At 42.8% G+C, this 20328-nt stretch overlaps 1 protein-coding gene across 1 annotated transcript in view; it reads left to right on the top strand.

Moving 5' to 3' along the window:
* The window catches only part of LOC137893559 (capping protein, Arp2/3 and myosin-I linker protein 2-like), a 37185-nt gene that overhangs the window by 5542 nt on the left and 11315 nt on the right, over nt 1-20328 (top strand). Inside the window, 18 exon segments of the mRNA XM_068738968.1 lie at nt 1872-1960; nt 2673-2767; nt 3179-3265; nt 4218-4327; nt 4683-4760; nt 5197-5273; nt 7094-7198; nt 8622-8691; nt 8791-8872; nt 10368-10464; nt 10665-10719; nt 10983-11155; nt 11434-11502; nt 12886-12979; nt 13156-13218; nt 16043-16126; nt 16231-16297; nt 18633-19096. Of these exon segments, the coding sequence (XP_068595069.1) occupies nt 1872-1960; nt 2673-2767; nt 3179-3265; nt 4218-4327; nt 4683-4760; nt 5197-5273; nt 7094-7198; nt 8622-8691; nt 8791-8872; nt 10368-10464; nt 10665-10719; nt 10983-11155; nt 11434-11502; nt 12886-12979; nt 13156-13218; nt 16043-16126; nt 16231-16297; nt 18633-19096 (1959 nt within the window).

The raw sequence follows: 20328 nt of genomic DNA, 5'->3' as shown, positions 1-20328 counted from the left end.
ATACGGCGGCTCATGAAAGCTATTTAACTTGATTAATTACGCAGTAGTCACCAGGGACCTGGGCAGACCCGAGGCTGTGGCCGTCTGCTCGGGTTCTGTGTGTGTGGGGTGGGGGGCATCCATACATGCCTTTTATCTGTGGTACTTGTAGTTTTGATCACTTTTAATTTGGCTTTAACACTAAATGATCGGTGACATTCATGTCAGCTTCTCCAGTCATGACAGAATATTATAAGAACAACCAAATTATCATTAATCAACATCAGTAAAACGTCAAATTGTGGAAAACAACATGGACGTGGTGATGAAATATGACATTATTGTTTCATCCAGCTGCAAATGGATTAAACGATTGAGCTACAGTCAGATGATTATGTAAAAGAAACTCCTTTCATGGTTCCCGTGAAGAACTTTGCGACTCCTGACTGTGAAAAGTCCGAAATAAATAAAGATTTACTTTACTTTATTAATCCCAAAGAAATTCTGTATAACCTACTGCTCATTCATACATTCAGTCTGTCAAATATACATATACATATTTCATATGTATATATGTATATATATTCAGCGGATGATTTATGTGTTGTTAATATTCATAAGGGGGTCATCGTCCCCCCCCACCCTCAGGTGAGCTGCATCCAGGTGTGGCTGGGGGTTGTGGATTTAGGTGACAGAGGACAACACTGCATTGTATGTATGTTATTGTCTTGGAGGTTTGGGTCCTTTGTTTTCTGCTCCAACAGGAGTCTAAGTATCTGGACCGTCTGCCAGTCTCTCAGAACTGTAGAAACCTCTCGGATGAGAGGTGAAACATCTTCAATATAACTTGAACAAGTTCAGTGGATTCTTCGTTTGTGCTCTTCGTGATTTACCTCCACCTGGATGACGGAGAACCGACACAGACAAGAAGGAAAACATTGATGACATCACCTGCATCGAATCCCCCAGCAGCAGAAACTAGCAGCCAGGACAAAATTGAGATTATAAAATAGATTTTTTGCCCAACACAACCCTTCGTAATTTTACATTGACAATTATTATCTGTCTGGACCAACTGGGTCGAGAGAGAGAGAGAGAGAGAGCTTTGCCTGCCGACACTCATCATCTGCCTCCAGACTCCCACATTCCAACCATGCCCTGTAGGACTCCTTCAGCCTGATGGCATTCCTCATCTCTAGTTTTCATCAGCAGATTCAGGGATTACTGCCACAATCAGAACTGCCAGTCTTGCGACCACAGATTGGCGTAGCCACCTCGGCAATAGCAGCATCTGTCATGGTGGTGGAATCTGTCCCCCGCCGCTCCCCACAAAGTCAATCATTGATCTATGACCTCGGGCAGGGGTGTCAAACTCATTTTCTCCAAGGGCCAAATGTAAACCGTAACACAGTAAAAAAAAAAACATTTGTACAATAAAATATTCCGTTTTGATATCACTTTTTTGAAAGGTTGTAACTTACAAATTGTTAGAGATAAAGCCATACTGTAAATGAGAAAAATCATAAGTATGAACCAAAGTTTGTGATGGGAATAAATTAACACATCTAATAATGTGGAAAAGAATGCAATCATCACGCAGGAACAAAGATAATCGATACAAAATCAAAGCAAAACCAAAAAGCCACCACTTTGTCTTGTCATGGACATGCACAAACCAATGTGTAGCCGACTACATATGGAGCTGTCCAGTGCTGAAGTTCACTTTAAGGATCGATTGGGTTACTCGTTTTTGAGTTATGCGCGTGGACAGACAAACAAACAGACAGACAAGCAAACAAACAAACGGACCCGATTGCAATACCCTCGCCTCCCCTTCGGCGAGGGTAATGAGACTGACTTTATCTGGACTCTCCATGTCTCTGTCCCTTCAGCCAGGCAATGTGCAGCAACAGCTGATCTCACTGCTGTCCAGGTCTGCCAGTCTGGAGGAGCTCTCACTGGAAGCCAGTGGACTTAAACTGTAAGTGTGTGTGTGTGTGTGTGTAGAATACTGTACATATGTAGACAAATGTAGCAAGACGGGAGGGGGCATTTAAAAAGAGTTGCGCCCTTAGTACTGTTTCAGTTTGGTCCACAGTCTATTGTGGTTGTTGTCCAAAGTGCTGATTGTAGGAGACAAAGTAAAATTCTTGATTCTGATCAGTATGTTCAAGCAACATTATTACAGTGTCTTCCTGGATTCTCAAGCATTCATGTTGATACAACAATAATGATAAAAAAAAAAAAGATGAGCTGGCTGAGGAAAACGGAGAAACATAAAATAATGTTGCACATGATAGTAAACGGGGCAGCACGGTGGCACAGTGGTTGGTGCTGTAGCCTCACACCAAGAAGGCATTTCTGTGAGGAGTTTGCATGTTCTCCCCGTGTCTGCGTGGGTTCTCTCCGGGTTCTCCGGCTTCCTCCCACCACCAAAAACATGCACCTTAGGCGGATTGGTGACGCTGAATTGCCCGTAGCTGTCAGTGTGTGTGTGTGTGTTTGGCTGATTGTCTGTCGCTGTGTTGCTCTGCGATGACCTGGTGGCTTGTCCAGGGTGTACCCCGCCTCCAGCCCATTGACTGCTGAGGTAGGCTCCAGCTTGGCCCGCGACCCGATGACGGACAAAGAGGTTGGAAAATGAATGAATGAATGAATTATGTGTAGATCAAAATCTTGTAATTCCTCTGCAGGGATTTTGCAGTGAAAATGGCAGCTGCATTGCAAGAGCACACCTCCTCGAATCTGCAATCCATCAACCTCTCAGGAAATTTGATTGAAGACAAAGGTGGTACACACACATACAATATAAGCTGCCTGTCTCCTTCCTCTGTGCAGTATTTTGAGCTGGTGGTGAAATGGGCATCTGAAAAATCTAGCTGGAATGATATTTGTCATCTTCATCTTCCCTTGCACTATGATTCTATTATCTTTATGGAACCTGCTTATGCCAGTATACTCACCTTATTTTCCATTACATTCTCGTGCATAACACCAGTGCCCTGAATCTGGGTCACTTAAACTGAATGTAGTGTATTGTTCTCAAATTTACAATTAGCTTTGGCTCTGGTCTTAATAGGTTTTGACACATAAAGACGTACTGAGTAATAGTCATGTCTTGAAGAGCCTCAAAAAGAAACATTCAAATTGCTAATGTTATGACTGTGTGTGTGTGTGTGTGTTCTATTTTAATTTCCAGGTGTAATAGCAATCAGTCAGGAGTTGGGGAATCTATTGAAAGGACTGAAGCGCCTTTCTCTGTCCCATGTATCAATGACTGGTAGAGGTACATACACACACACACACACACACACACACACACACAAGTCATCACGCCACAGTGAAAATGGAATAATTGCAATAATCTATCTATTACGAGTAATTTGCTTGAATCCATAAAGAATATTAATTATATGTAATGCATCTGTTCTGCTAATGCTAATATATCTATAAATTTTCCAACTGTATTTTGTTTGTATTTTAAACTTTGTAAAATGCAATTTATAACATTCATATGATGCAAGGAACAATATAAGATGGCTGCAAAAAAAGTAGCACAGTTCAAATGAGAAAGAAAAATCCATCCATCCATCCATCTTCATTTGCTTATCCGGGCCCGGATCGCGGGGGCAGCAGTCTAAGCAGGGTAGCCCAGAATTCCCTCTCCCCGGCCACTTCTTCCAGCTCTTCTGGGGGATCTCGAGGCGTTCCCAGGTCAGCATGTCCTGGGTCTTCCCCGTGGTCTCATCCCGGTGGGACATGCTCTGAAAAACCTTTCCAGGGAGGCGTCCAGGAGGCATCCTAAATAAATGCCCGAGCCACCTCAGCAAGCACTTTGGCAACGGAGGCTAGGAAAAACTTACCTATAACAGGCAGAAACCTTGGACAGAACCTTTTGCATTTGCCAGACCTGAAAGCCGTGTTCCAGAATCTGAGGAGTGCCTGCACTTCACTGGTCATCCAGGGTTTCTGTTGGGGAAAACCCGGATCCGTTTATTGACTGTGACAGTGTCTACACAGTTCTTGATGTAGGAAAGTACAGTGTCTGCATATTCCTGTAGGTTGTCGCTGTTGAAAATGTCCTAGTAAGTGTTGGAGAAACAGTCCTGTAATTGTGCTTCTGAAAAATGGGAGCCATCTTTACAAGCCAAATGCAGTTATTTTATAAAATTACGTTTACCTCTTGTTATCCCCATCCAACAATATGGTGTTGCATGTTTGAATCTTTCTGTTTCCAGGTCTTGGCAGTCTGAGTCAAGTGTTGTCCTCCATATCTTTGTTCTCAGCCTCTCTCACCCACCTCAATCTCTCTGGTAATCCCAGCAGCCTGGCTAACGAGGAGGCCATGGTATGTTGTACTGTGTGTGTGGACTTCATGTCAAGTGTTGATGTGATCTAGCAGGACTTGTTTATGTTGCAGTAGGTCAGATGGTGACAACACCGCCCCTTTTCACTTTTTACGCGCATCCACTAATGCATAGATTCGGAAACTGACTTGCAGAGTTGATAACCAGCTTCATGTGACCATTCAGTATAATTATGACTGATAGGTTAAGTAAGTTTGGCTGGGTAACTGGAAGATACTCTGGGGTAGGTTGAGGTTGAATCTTCTTATGGGCCCCCGTTAATTTCTGCTGCATATTTTTGGTGGTGGGAGGATGGAGGAGAAACTCACTTTCACTTTGTGTTGGTGTTCCTTCCAGTTTCTCTTCCGGTTCTTGTCCAGTTCCAACTCCGTGTCTCATCTGGACCTCAGTGATACCAGCTGCCCTCTGGACACGGTAAGTGGGAGAGTGTTCATAAATCATATTTAAAAAAATATGTTGCTGTTTTAGTGTTTGTGAATCAGAGACACCTGCTGTGTCTCTGATTCAGCTCTACAAGCAAATCCTTTAATGTCCAGACAGCATGTAAGCTGTGGCCAAAGATGACAAATTATGTGACAAAATTAAACATCATTATTAAACAAATGAACAGCTTGAACAGTAACTTTTACTGTGTCCTTTTTAAGATGCAAATAAGCCTCACCTCATGAATCAAATGAATCAAAGGTATAGTGGACATATAGGAGACGAAATACCCCCACAAAGCCTGTACATTTCCTGAAATTTGTTTTATCTGCAAAGTGAGTAATTGATAAAATTATTAGGTTTGTACACTAGAATTAATCTCTGTTTCTACTATGCCACTGTCACTCACTCAAACCTCGTCCTGTAGCTATTTGTGTGCCTGTCTACCGGATGCTGTGACAAACTGATGCACCTGAACGTTGCCAGGAATCCTTTCAGCCACAGGTCAGATTTACAAATTCAGTAATGTCGGTTTTGGTTTCAGGATTTAAGGTTCTTCCACATATATTATGGTTCACAATGTTTAGACCATGTATTGTATTAAACAGTTTATACTTGATGTATATTGTATAATTTCTTCAATACACATTTCTGTATATATTATTCATCAGTTTTCAAGATTCAAGATTTGCTTTATTGTCATTCAAAAACCATCCAACGGATATAGTGCCAAGCGAAATTATGTTTCATCAGCTTTCAATAAAAACAATAAATATAAAAACATCTTAGCAGCCAAAAATATGCAGCAGCACCTGTCAAAGCAATAAGTGAAATGGTAAAATTAAAATATGCAATACATTTAAAAATGCAATATATATAACAATTAATAAATAGAGAAATTGTAAAATAATTGTACTAGAAGCTTATTCCCTGATGGAAATTGGATTACTGTGGGTTGAAGACAGAGACGAAGAGAAGGAAGACGGGTACATCAACAGCGAGAGAAGAGCGAATGGAAGGACTAAGAGTAGGGACTGAGAATGTCGGGACGATGACAGGAAAAGCGAGCGAGCTGTTTGACATGATGATGTGGAGAAAGGTAGATTGATGTGTTGTGTGTCCAGGAGGTCAGGCGGGGCGACGGTGTTTGAGCGGGTCGTCCTATTATCGAGAGGTCGGCGGTTTGATTCCCGGCTCTGGCACAGTTAGAAGTTAGAAAGGCAATGAAAAGGATGAAGAATGGGAAGGCAGTTAGCCCAGACAACATACCTGTGGAGGTATGGAAGTGTCTAGAAGAGGTAGTTGTAAAGTTTTTAACAAGGTTGTTTGATACAATCCTAGAGGGAAGAAGATGCAGAGGAATGGAGGAGAAGTGTGCTGGTACCCATTTTCAAGATGAAGGGAAACATACAGAGTTGTAGAAACTATAGGGGGATAAAGCTGATGAGTCATACAATGAAGTTATTGGAAAAAGTGGTTGAGGCTAGACTAAAGACAGAAGTAAGTATTTGTGAGCAGCAGTATGGCTTTATGCCGAGGAAGAGTACGGCAGACGCAATGTTAGCATTGATGCTAGCAATGGAGAAGTGCAGGGAAGGTCAGAAGGAGCTGCATTGTGTCTTTGTAGATCTAGAGAAAGCCTATGACAGGGTGCCCAGAGAGGAACTGTGGTACTGCATGAGGAAGACTGGAGTGGAGTGGTAGAGAAGTAACAGGGGAGTTTAGTGTCGAGGTGGGATGCACCAGGGATCAGCTCTGAGCCCCTTTTTGTTTGACATGGTGATGGATAGACTTGAGCTGAGACAGGAAGCTCCTTGAAATATGATGTTTGCAGATGACATTGTGATCTGCAGTGAGAACAGGTAAAGGAGAATCTAGAGAAGTGGAGGTCTGCTCTAGAAAAGAGAGGAGTGAAGGAGTAAAACAGAGTACATGTGTGTAAATGAGAAGATCCCAGGGGGGGCAGTGAGGTTACAAGGAATAGACGTAAAGAAGGTAGAGGACTTCAGGTACCTCGGGTCAACAATGCAGAGTGATGGAGAGAATGTGGAAAGGAGGTGAAGAATCGTGTGCAGGCAGGCTGGAACGGGGGAGGAAAGTATCAGGTGTGCTCTGTGATAGAGTGTCAGCGAGGAGGAAGGGAAAGGTCTACAAGACATGACTAGACATAAATTAACAAGTGGAAACTAATTATACTACCAATTCCAGTGCAATCTCATGATGTAGTTGATCGCATTGCATGAATAGAAAACATCTCTTTTGTTTTGCGTCTGCCTCTAAGCCTGAGTTTGTGTGTGTGTGTGTGTTTTTTCTGCTTGGTGTAGAAGAGTGCAGGCAGTGACCAGGAGCATTCAAGAGTTCTTCAGTCGGTGCTGTCAACTAAAATATGTTGGTCTGTCTGCGATCAACCTACCTCCACAAGCTCTCAGGTGTGCTAACTCCCAGCAAATGCAATCAAATATTAACTTTTTAAAGATAATCTATTAATCATGAGAATCTTACTCAGTAGCCCAAAGCATGGACTACTCTTGTCATGAAGGAGCAGCTCCTCTCAGAGGTCCCAGTGGAGGGTTCTCACCCTATCCATAATGCTGAGACTGTCAGGGCAGACAGTTAAATTCAATTAAATTTTATTTATATAACGCCAGATCACAACAGAAAGTTATCTCAAGGCACTTTATAGGAATAGCAGGAAAAGACAGAACCCAACTTGACCCACAAGAGCAAGAACTTTGGCAACGGAGGCAAGGAAAAACGTCCCTTTTACAAGGTTTTCAGGAGTAACACCTCTCCTGTATAATTTAACAATATTAGGGGGGGGGGGGGGGGGGGATGACAGACACCATCTCTATGGGTTCTGGGTGGGTGACTGATCTAGAGGACGCTCAGAGAACTTGTCTCTTAGACCCGGTCCCAACTAAACTACATAAAGAAGTCTTCCACTCAATGATAATTGTTTTTGACTCTCCTCCTTCCTGTCCCTCTGTCATTGGATTAGTCTGACCCAATCAAGCTCAATCCGATCAAGAATCTATTCCGACGGAGAGGGGTGGTTTATACCGATTTATGATCTGGTCAGGGCGCATGAAAACACTTATTCCGATGTTTCGGTACTAACCCTCCTTACTGCGCATGTCTGTGACGTCAGCTTTACGCGCTGCTGATATTCCCGGAAGCGAGTTGAAGCAGAGCAAGCGAAAGACAGAACTGGTCAATATCTGAGACAAACATGTTGCCGGAGATATTAAAGGAGTAAACCGACAGCGCAAACGGGGAAAATGCACCAAATAACACTTCAAGCAGAAAAGCGCAGAGCGATGTTTTGGTTACAACGGAAGTCGCCACGGCTTCTTCTACTATTTCCGGTATATTTTGTATAAATTGCGCATGTCCAAATATGTTTTTACAATCGATAGTGTGATGAATGAACATGCAAGCCCTAATCGGATCAATATTTTTAAGGTCCATGAACACAGTTCATCCGATCACAATTTTACTCCGAACTCTGATCGGAATAAAGAAATTTTGTCAATGTAAATGTAGCTCTCTGTCTTTCTACCCCTCTCTCGCTCTCTCTCAACCCAACCGGTAAAGACAGATGTCCACTCACTGTGAGTCTTAGGTTCTGTCCAAGGTTTCTGCCTGGAAAAGGGATTTTTTTTCTTGCCTTCATCTCCAAAGTTCTTTGCTATTGTGGGTCAACTTGGGTTCTATCTTTCCCTGCTTCACCTGTGAAGTGCCTTGAGATAATTTTCTGTTATGATTTGGTGCTATAGATATAAAAATGAATTTATTTAATCATCTTGTGGTGCATTAGCAGCAGAAGATGAATATGTTTTGCTTTGTAAATAGATTATTGCTACAAGGTCTGGCAACCAATCCCCATCTGTTTGAGCTCGAGCTGGACCTGAGTAGCTGTGAGGTACAGTATGTGCAAGACACATTTTTAGATGAGATGATGAGCAAAAGAAGAAACAGACATTGTGTGTGTGTGTGTGTGTGTGTGTGTGTGTGTGGGTAGCTACGGTCAGCAGGGGCCCAGGTGATACAAGAGCACATCTCTGAAGCTACAGCTATCAGGACCTTAGATATCTCTGACAATGGTAAGCAGACTTCACTCACATGCTGTCCTTCTTGTCTCCTCTCTGGGCTTGTGTGGCTCACTCAGTAATACGTCAGAGACCTCAGATGTTGCTGAAATTGTCTGAACCACTCTTCCAGTTTGAGGGTCACAGCCCTTAATGCTTCTATCCTCACTAGCACTACTTTGCCTTCCACATTTGCTCCAGGTGTTGCTATCAAACCTGCCCTGTCCTGCTTCGCGCTAATTACCCTTACATGTGGTCGGTTCCCCTGTAGATATTTGCCACTCTGGAAATTGAATCACAAAGGTTCAGTAGAGATGTTTCTGCATCCTATCTCAGCCACTTGGTTTTGCCTCTCATTGTATGTTGTCCCAGCTCGGATCCAACACACTTCTGCTATGTACTAGGCTGACTCAGGGGCCTGTGTGCACAGCCTGTACCTTGAGTCTTGTCTGGTAGCCCCCTTCCTTTATGGGACTGGTGCTTAAGGCCTGCAGTTCGACAGCCAACATGAAAGCCTCTGTAGTTTCTGTACTGGCCTGGATCTTATTTCTACCATTAAAGTGGCCTTTCATGACCTATCTTCCCCTCTGGAGCTATTTGGCTGCAGTTGATGTTGCATCTACTGTACGGTATGGTTCTCTTTGGTCCATGGATACCTGGGTACTAGTAACTTCACTTCTTCAGTCCTGATCACCTTCCCGATCTTTGTCACCCTCCAGCCCAAAGGAAGAGACTGGGGGGCCTTGGGTTATTTCAGTATTAATAATAGTAATAATAATGCATTGATTTTATATAGTGCTTTTCTAGGTACTCAAAGACGCTTTACATTGTATGTGCATTATTCATTCGCTCCATACTTGGTAAGGTGACAGGGGCGAGGCTGCCAATCTGAGCCATCAGTCCTCCTGACCACCACCGACATTCACTCGCTCACTACATTCACTACAGGGATCAAGTCAGTATGAGAGCATCATGTCCGGACCTGGTTCTGTCTGGTCACGACGCAGACAGGTGGAACCCAAAAAACAACATAGCCCAGTAGTCTTACTTTAATGTACCAGCAGAAAAATCAGAATGGGGCAGGCAATAGGTGAGTTCCAGGAGCCAGACAGAGTCCATAAACCAGGCAGACAAATCCAAAAATATGCAGGGCAGGTACACATGAATCAGAATGAGAGTAGGGGTGCTGGAGAGTAGTAGTAGTGGCAGAGACATAAGGAATGAGCAGAGAATATGCATGAGATACAGTGAGGAAGAAGGGCTTTAACAATCGTGTGTGTGTGTGTGTGTGTGTGTGTATGCAGTATATACATGTAAAAGATGAGTATTTTACTTGTACGTGTGTGTACTTTTAATGTTTTTTCCCATATGTGAAGTGTGGATATTATGATTGGTTACTTTTAAGGTGGGGTGTGATTTGTAAAACTCATCAGTCAGTGAAGAGGGGTTGTGTTTCATTGTGTTTCCTTACTGTCACTGTGCCTTCCTGCCTCCCTCTGTCTGGCTGTAGGGTTTGAGAATGACATGGTGACTCTGGTTCTGTCTGTTGGCCGATGTCATTCCCTTCGGCACCTCGCACTGGGGAAAAACCTTTCCATGAAATCAAGGTCTGAGCTACACCATGCAAAATCATTGAGAATCTGCGGTGCAGATTTAGCTTGCTGCATCAGAATGATTCACCCAAATGATTTCGCTGGCATTACTTCACCTAATCTTCTCAGTCCCACTTTGCTTTATTGCATTCTACTTTAAACAGCGTGACATTTTGTGTTCAGTTAATGTTAAATGTGGTCTTTCTGTCTATCAGAAGTCTTACAGATGCTCTTCATCGAATAGCGCAGCTCATTCAGGACAAAGAGTGTGTGAGTTGCACTTGTTTTTATTTCATTCGACCTTATTCCTATGTATTAGTGTCCCATTTACCAACAGAACAGACATTAGGTAATGCATTAGGTAAAGGCAAAGAGTGACTGTTTGACATACATTTATATACTTGATGATCATAGTGATGATAATGTGATTAATAATGTATTTCCTTAAATGCAGCTCATTCTAGATATTTTTGTGCATGTTAAAATAGAGCAAAACTTCCTGTGTGTGTGTGTGTGTGTGTGTGTGTGTGCAGACTTTGGAGTCCCTATCATTATGTGACTCTAAGCTGAAGACAGGGATACACATTATCCTGAGGGCTCTTGGCAGTAATCCATCTTTGGCTGAATTGGACATCAGTGGAAATGACATTGGAGACACTGGAGCCAAAATTCTGGCCAAAGCCTTGATGAGCAACACCAGACTGAGGTGGACACACACACACACACGCACACACTCGTAGACTCTCATAACATGCTCATGGTGTCATTCTTCAGATCATTTTCTATAGTTATATCTGTTTCTGGAAATCACTGACAGAAATGGTTGAACTTGGACTATGAATCTAAAAAAGGCTTTTTGCCTTCTTTCAAATTTGAGTTGAAGGTGTTGGTCATCAGATCACTGCAGACCAACTTCAACCACATTTAGATGGAGATATATTATATATGTTCTTCATCTAACCTACCTGCCTGTGTTCTTTGAAGGACTCTAACCTGGGACAGAAACGGCGTAACTTCCAGAGGATGCCAGGATGTGGCTGATGCCTTAGAAAGGTCAGACTCACACACATACAGTGTAGCCTGGGTATTCTGTAGGTATATTCTGCTCTTCAACTGAGGGGAAGAGAATGAAATAATATTAAAACCCAGAACAGCTGTGTACAGTTTTTGCTGTTGCAAGATTATTTCTAAAAATGCTTATCTTTGCGTATATTTGTCTGTTGGGGGGTAATTAAATTAAAATGAGGAATGCAATTTCTACCACTAAACCCTATATTATCTACTTAAAAACTATAAAACAATTATTACCGGTACTCACCACTCACTCATATCTACTCACCATAACACAGTTGTTGAAGTTGTGGTCTCAATAATTGCTTCTGTCCTTCATGTTCAAGTTTTAGTATTTCAATGAATTCCAAGTTCTTGTCTTTCGATACAGGAATGATACAGCTTTTATTGTCATTGTCATCACAGTACAAGTACAGTGCAACAACGATACAAGTTAGATGAATGAGCATCAGGCCGCAGCAATTTATTTTTTAGTTTTTAATCCAGGGTTCTTGTGTTGAAGCAGTTTTTAAGGCTTTGGTTCCTCGTTTTCTAGTTTTCATTATGCAGTGGACTTGGTGCATGAGTCACCTGTTGATAAACTCACATTTTAAGTATTCTCCTGACTACCAGGGAAAAGAAATATTGTCAAAAAGGTGCATGTTTTGAGGGCAGGGGTCAAAGAGTTCCACCCTTGGGGGGCAGTATTGTAGAAAGATGATTTCCCCATGTTTGTCTTATAGGAGGGGGTAATCAGGTTGTTGTTTGAGCTCCCTCTAGTATCCTGGCTGTGGGTGTCACTAAATCTTTGGAGGGAAGTTTTTCCTTGCCTCCGTCTCCAAAGTTCTTGCTCTTGTTGGTCAAGTTGGTTTCTGTCGCTTTCTGCAGGTCTTTCCCTGCTAATCCTGTAAAGTGCCTTGAGATAACTTTATGTTGTGATCTGGTGCTATACAAATAAAACTGAATTGAATTGAACCATCTTTGACTACACAAACTCACCATGGCATCATTTTTGATAAGCTTATGCGGTGTCACAACAATGTCTTCATTCATTAATTCATCTTCCAAACCGCTTTGTCCGCTACTGGGTCGGGGGTCGTGCTGGAGCCTATCCGAGCACTCAACGGGCGAGAGGCAGGGTACACCCTGGACAAGCCGCACTATGTTGAGTTCTATCTCTCTGTCTCTGTAGAAATGCTCTTACTTTAATTTTTAAACATATGTGTACCTCTTTTAAGATTTAATTTCAACTAACGCTGAATGTTTAGCCAAAGGTTCTTGTATAGGAGACGTAGACTGTAACATGGCATATTTACCCCATGTAAATAAATTCAAAATGTAAATAAAGGAATGTAAACTCTAATGGTTTGATTCTATTTTGTACAGGAACTTCACTTTGCAGCACATGTCTCTACCTTTGGCTGATATCACACAGAGTTACCGCAGCAATCCTGACAGAACCAAAGAGGCCATGCACAGGGTCAGTGTGTGAGTCTGTTTAGTGTGTTGAAAGATGCAGTAATTTAGATGAACTGCAGAACCATACATGCACCAATTCTCTCATCTTGTTTTCTCTGGCATGCAAACTTACAATGTCAGTAAGAAGTTTGTGGTTAAAATGCTCTCCCTTACCTTACCTTGCATATGTGTGTTCAGATTCAGCAGTATTTAGACAGGAACAACCAGAGACAGCCTGACAAAGTGGAACAATCAGACAAGGTAAGAAAAAATATATATTTATATACAACTATATAAGAAATGTAGAATGTCAGTTTACACAACTGGTGCTGTTTGAATGTAAGTTACACAAAAAGATGAAATAGTCCAATGAGCAAAGAACGTTAGAAAATGACTTGAGACTTGGCAAACCAAGTCCAACAATGAAATGGCAATAAGGGTATCCAGTGTATGTTCTGTCTGAGGGGTCTGAGACAGACAGCAGGCGTTTCATAACCACCCGGCCTTTCGTCATACCTGCAGCAACGGTTGAAATGCATGAATACATCTGATCAGTTTAAATGTTAAATATCTTTGTTCAGATCGGTCTGTCTGGATTTCCCCCCCAATTTAGCTATGGGGGGGGGGGGGGGGGGGGGGGAGCTGAAAAACAGCTTAAACCTTCATTGTTTAAGGCACTGCGGCAATCAGGAGGTCCAGGCTGACGTCATGACGGCAAACGAGGTGCTGCACAGCACCAGCCACTCCCCGATGGTACAGGATGCTCTGATGGGCTATTATAATCACTGTTATTAAGCACGCCTGTTTAAACTAATCACAGTCATTGCAACCGATCAGACATGAATTCGACAAAGAGACTAGTGTTGATAAGAAAGCTCGAAGAAAGAACGTTTTATTTATTATTTGTGGTCCATTCTCCACAATACACAAGAGAATTTAGTTTTGATGGGATTCATGCTGTTGGAAAGGCTTTCATTGGGGTGCAGATGGTGCAGGTCTGGGAATCATTCTCATTGACGGCCTCATACCAACTCTACTTAATTTCTGTCATAATTTACAGCTGTCCTGTCTCATAAAGGCAAGAATTGCCAAAAGGTATATAAAAAATAATTGTAAGTATTGATTGTATCTACATTACTGTGGTACTAGTGGTGTTTTGATTAACAATGCTGGTTACTCTGCATGTGTTCTGGCATCGCACTTTGGAAACATGAGGACAGCATTGGAATTGAATGTCCAAAGTTTGGCCCACGGGCCGCATTTGGCCCGCGTTCAAATTTCTACCGCCCCAAAGCCTTTGTCATAAATGCATGACGGACACCGCTTCTACTTCTACTGCAGGCATTATCCCGCTGCAATACATTTTCATTAAGCAGATTAATACAGCATAATCATACACAGTCTCAGCTACGGCTTTTTGCTACGTATTTCAAAGGGAGAAAATCGACTGTGTAACAATTGGCTTTTTTGAGGCATCTTGACATTTTAACACGAGAACCGCCGGGACAGTCTGACATTTTTATAATGCAAATAACTCTGTTTTATTAAAAACTACAAACCTTTAATCTCACAAGTTTTCCTGCATTTTTGTCTAGTATGTGCTCTGAAGCCTTTAATGTCCAAAAGTAAAACACACAAGATTTATAAGCATATATACCTCGGAACACCGCCGCCATGCATGTGTAGCTTTGTGTGTGTGTGTGTGTGTGTGTGTGTGACTGTGTGTTGCACAGTGTTTTGTTGATGTTTTCCAATAATCCATTTCCAGAGAGAAAGAGAAGAGCATGCGTACATTAAAAAAGTCAATCTCTCAGTAAAAGAGAAAATGGAGGAGGCGGACCCAGAAAATTAGGGCCTGAAAGTCAAATAAGTTAACAAAACAAAAATGCAAAACAGTAAAAAGTAAGCTGTTATGTGTGAAAACAGTTTGCATTATCCTGGTTTGGGCTTCTCTGCTCGGAGTTTGGGTGTGTCGAGGAAAAAGGAGTGTGCTTTCCTTGCGTTTAACCGGTTGAATCTGTGTTTTTTTTTTATTCCCTGGTAAACGAGTGTAGCCATTGATGACATATTTTAGTTTTTGGGCTGTTTTGTCACGGGGAGCTGTCGTGTTTCCCCGTGGATTACAGACTCAAATCCACAATTTGAGTCTGTACTGAGTCAAATTTAATAAAATAGATCATTTGCATTTGATTTATTTATTACTTTAGCCTTTATTTATCCAGGTAAAGCAATTGCCAACAGATTCTCATTTGCATTGCCGACCTAGCTGTACACAACAGAGTAAAACAAAGCAAAATAAAAGCAACACAAATAAATGCAACAAACTGTACACATTGATATACCGTATTTTCCAGACTAAACGTTGCATTAGTCAATTAATGCTTCATAAAGTCGCACTTCATCTGGAAATTTCTTTTGCACAACAAGCAAAAACGAGATGCTGACTGCTTGTCTGATTTTTGTTAGTGAAGAAAGTTGCAAACTCGTTGCAAGCCTTAGTGCACCGAAGTTCAGGGGCGACTGAGATGTGAGGATTTATTAATACATGCTACTGTGTGACTGTACTTGCACTCTAACATTCTATCTAATAAATATATTCATCATCATCATTTATCAGCCTGTCACTAGCAAATAACACGTGCATTTTTTGATTGTCAATAATATCAGAGAAAGAAACCTTGCTTTTTTCAATTATGAATGTGAAGTATTTCTTTATAGACGTCATATTGAACATGGAGGTTTGATTTTTGTTAATAATTTAATTCCATTAAATGTCTCTACACAGAGGAGTTCATAATGTTTTTCAGCCTTACACAAATGAACAATCTGGACCCAAAGTGAGGAGCAAAACACAATAATTATTCAAAGCTGTGATTTGTCATTACGTGTAAAGCCAGGTGAGTCAGTACCTGGACCTGTTCTACCCACTGAGGGACAGGTTTGTGTTTGGCTGAAGGACAACCTTCTGTAGATAAAAGATAGATTTCATATTGAATTGTACAATAAGTATTATCTAGTATTCATGCAATGTCTCTGAATATGTTCAATGTTTTTTCTATTTGTTGATATTTTCTGTATGTTTTAGGATAGTCATATACAAGGAAAGTCGTGCCTCCCTCTCATAATCCCAGAGCTCCAGCTAGTCCACGGATACTTCCCAACCGACGACGTAAGGAATAACCACCCTTCAATCCCACCATGAATTCTGTCACTCCTTCATTCGTGGTCTATTTTCCATTTTTGATCCTCCTCTTACGATGACTTCATCAGCAGTATAGTCCAGCACTATGGAGAAGCAATTTCCCCTCCAGGATCCTGAGGCCTGTCCCTTCAGTTAAGAGTAAGATGACCCCACTATGTGATCCAACTGAATTCACCTTACCTTAGTAAGCTTAGTTCTTTGTATGCAGGAATGTAAAAATGTAAAAAGAACACAAGTTGTGTGTAGTATAATGACATTAGTGTACAAACACTAACCAGGAACCAGAAAGCACCTTTGACACCACAGTCAGTAAACCTGGAGAAACCAATAAGGAAACCAAACCGTAAAAATAATCATATTACCACTGGCTAGAGGTATGCAGTACTTAAAAATCTATCTTAATATCAAATAGAGTTATTAACATGTACACAATCATCCACCGATCCATCCATTCATAAAGGAGTGAACAAATGAGAACCACAACATTTAGAGTTCTGAAATATATGCATTTAAATATTTGTTAACAAAAACCTCCTCTATAACATCACTGCTGGATGGATCTGGATGAATACAAATCTGAAGCTGGGTCTTGGTCTAACTTAGATCCAATAGATTTCTTGTCAAATCTGCATTAAATTCAAACGGTCATAAAGGGTCCGATATGAACTATCATGGAAAATGTCTTCTGGATCAGGAAAAAATATAAAATTTGAACATTATGGATTCAAAAATCAGTTAAAAATAAACATCAACTCTGATTCACTTTTACTTTACATAGTTGGTGTATAAAGATACCAAGAACAACCTTTTGGTGCTGATCCAGATCACCATGTGGACAGTGTCAATCCAGATAGGAGGGGAATGAGCTGCTTGGAGGAGGTCTGCGAGTGTTTTTCTAGTTACCCTCGCCGAAGCGGAGGCGAGGGTATTGCAATTGGGTGCGTTTGTTTGTTTGTTTGTTTGTTTGTCTGTCTGTTTGTCTGTTTGTCTGTCTGTCCGAGCGCATAACTCAAAAACTAGTAACCCAATCAACTTGAATTTTTTTACACAAGCAAGGTTCTGTCCGTGGCTCGGTCCTCCCCGAGAATGGCGTTGATCCGGATCTGGATCCAGATTCTAGAATTATTTTTACATCTGGAATTGTGCCTGTGCTGTAAACTGCCACTTTAAGAGGGAGGGACACGAATGGCATGATGGGAAAAAGAGTCCAGAAGGAGTCTTGTAGTACGTTCCGGAGCAGCAAGCTAGAGCAGGTTTGGCTCCTCTGATCCGGAAGCCCTGTTTACTGTCTCACAAGATCCAATAGTCTTTTGGAGGCGAGGGTCTGCAATCTCTGATTGTCTTTCTAGTTACATCTGGGGTGGTCAGATCTGTCGCTACTGTTTTTAGTTTTTGCTGAAAGAAAAATGACATTTATTTGTAAACCTTGTAAAGCAACACATTTTCATTGAGAGCACACTGTGGTGTTTAGGCCCTCTGGAAGTATATGAACAGGAGCTCATATCAAGTAAGTATGGTACAAATACTGTGTACCGGTACTTCTTCTCATTCTACCTCATTTGCTCTGATGATGAAGAGTGAGAGATGAGAATGAAACAAAACTTTACACCTCTGTTTTTAGAAACAGTACCTATTTTTCAGAAGCTATTGTTGTTGTACATGCAGCTTTAACAGCACCGTGTACCTTAGGGGGAAAACCAGCAAGACAAGGGACAAGGAAAAGGTTCATGCCCTTCCTCCCAACAAAGGGTTAATATTTAAAATCATTTCAAATTCTGAATCCATCCTTCATCCCTCGTGTTTCATCCCTCGTGTTTTATGGCTTAATATTATCAGTCTCCCTGCTAAAAAAAAAAAAGACAACCGACCAACAAATGGCGACAGTGACAAGTATGAGGAATGAAGTTAATCACAATTTAATGAATGAATGTGAAGGAATGACATTTCCCACATTTTACTACGTGTATTCTGTGTTGTGTATCCAGCATGACATGTACCCTCTGTCATGCGTTTTGTACTGAGCCGGCTGAACCTCTGTGTGACACAACTGTTGGCTAATTGGAGCATGCCCTGTTTACTTCCACACTGGTGACCTCCATCCTCCATGGAGCGATAGATGGATGGAGGAGGGGATGATTAGGGGGCCCGGCATCACACCATCACTCTTCTCTTTGCCAGGGGGGGTGGCTTTATCATAGTGCTATTATGTTTCTGTGCTTCTGTACGTTTTTTATATTTTGTATTTAATGATAGATCTAAATGGAATCCTTGTTTTGTGTGTCTCTGCTGTTGATTGGCCGGGAGCATCTGAGAGTGGCTGCTGCTCTGCCTCTCTTTTCTCACGTGTGAATAGATACACAAACGTAGTGTGCAGTGCATCCCAACTGTGCAGGCTGGATTCCCTCCCATCCTCCCTCCCTGTCTCTCGTTCCGTGTACCTCTCCTCTCATCAGCTCTGCTGTTTCCTTCTCAGGTGTCCAGGATGCAGCCTGGGAGCAGCAGACGAGGGACAGGGAAGCAGAACGAGAGACCGAAGAAGGAAGGTGTGGCCTCCCTTCGTTTCTGACAACAACCCCTATGTCATTCAGGGTTTCAAGCTCCTCCCCTTCCCCGTCCCCCTCCCCCCTGAGACGGAGGCGGAGGGAGGAGGATGCTGCAGTAGCAGCAGTATCGAGAGCAGGAGGTGCATTGGCCATCCCTCCTCCCAGTCTCCCTCTCTCTCAGCCCATCTCGGCTCCAGCACCAGAACAGGAAGCTGTGGGCCGCAGAGGCTCCACATTAGGAGAGCCTCCCAGCCCAGGCCCCCTCCTCAACTCTGGACCCCCCTCCTCCCCCATGGAGCCTTTACCTACCCGGGGAGAGACTCTAAGGCACTACACCGCCTCCAGACCACGGCCGCCACGCACACACTTACAGCCCCCCTCCTCCAAGCCTCAGGTAAGAGCACGCACACATTTGTGTGTAATCATGATGACACCACATTCTACACACACACACACACACACACAGCAACGTACGTGATGAGAGGCTGGAAGCGGCACGCAGCAATGGAAACATGAGCTACGATGAAAGGATGGATGAAAAGGTCGATCCAGTAGGGAGCTGTTTCCACGACGACAGAGGAATGAACAGAAATAAATAAATGTAATTATTAATAATTATCCATCCATCCTAGCATGGTAGCATTCTGGATCTTTACATTCTCTCGCTCCATGTATTCCTGCTCACTGTGTGAGAAAAGGCTGATGCACTTGGGAGTGGTGTTCCAGTGTTGATCTCCCTCTCTCTCTCCCTCCCTCTCTCTCTACCTGTCTGTCCCTCTCTCTCGCTCGCTACCTGTCTCCCTCCCTTGCTCTCTCTCTACCAGTCTGTCTCTCTCTTGCTTGCTACCTGTCTCCCTCCCTTGCTTTCGCTCTCTCTCTCTCTCTTGCTCGCTAACTGTCTCTCTCTCTACCTGTCTCTCTTTCTCGCTCGCTACCTCTCTCTCTCTCTCTCTCGTGCTCGCTACCTGTCTCCCTCTCTCTGACTGCATGCTGGGAGTCAGTGTGGGAGAGTGTGGGTGGTGCTGGTTCTTGTTTTTCAGTGTAGTTTGCTTGTTGTGGTTCCGTTTCTGCAGACAGTCGGTCTGTTGGCGGCGGTTATGGCGTCCTCGGAGACGCCGTCCCTGTCTTTGAGGCATGGCGTACGGGTCCAACCCGACCCAGCTGGCCCGGTAGAAGCGGTTCTCATGGCTGTCTGGCACCGGGTGGGACACGCCACAAGAGGGGTGGTTGTGTTTTTGAGAGGGGAGAGGTTTGTAGCGTTGCTGATCTTGACGGGTTCTACCTTCAGGGGTCCCTGCGACCTCCACCCGGGTCACCCGAATGAAGCCTTGGAGCGGGAGCTCCAGCGCTTTGGGAAGATGGTGAGCAGAGCCAGGCTCCTGCTGAAAAGGTGAAGGGGCAGAGCCAGGTGAGGTAGAGGGGGCTGCTGTTGAGGACGAAGAGAGGGAAATGGATTATGACAGTGATTCTGACCGTGTCTCTAACAGACACACAGCACCGTGCAGACCTGGAAGAAATTAATAACTGCTTGGAGGAATCCTTTGGAAAATCTGTCAAAGTCTCTGAGTATTCATGGAGAGGATGTTGACCCTGAAGAAAGTCAGAGTTGGGAAAAAACGTCGCAGG

The sequence above is a fragment of the Brachionichthys hirsutus genome, chromosome 5 (genome assembly GCF_040956055.1).
Source record: "Brachionichthys hirsutus isolate HB-005 chromosome 5, CSIRO-AGI_Bhir_v1, whole genome shotgun sequence".
Classification (NCBI taxonomy): Eukaryota; Metazoa; Chordata; class Actinopteri; order Lophiiformes; family Brachionichthyidae; genus Brachionichthys; species Brachionichthys hirsutus.
This window is presented reverse-complemented; position numbering and strand designations above follow the sequence as displayed.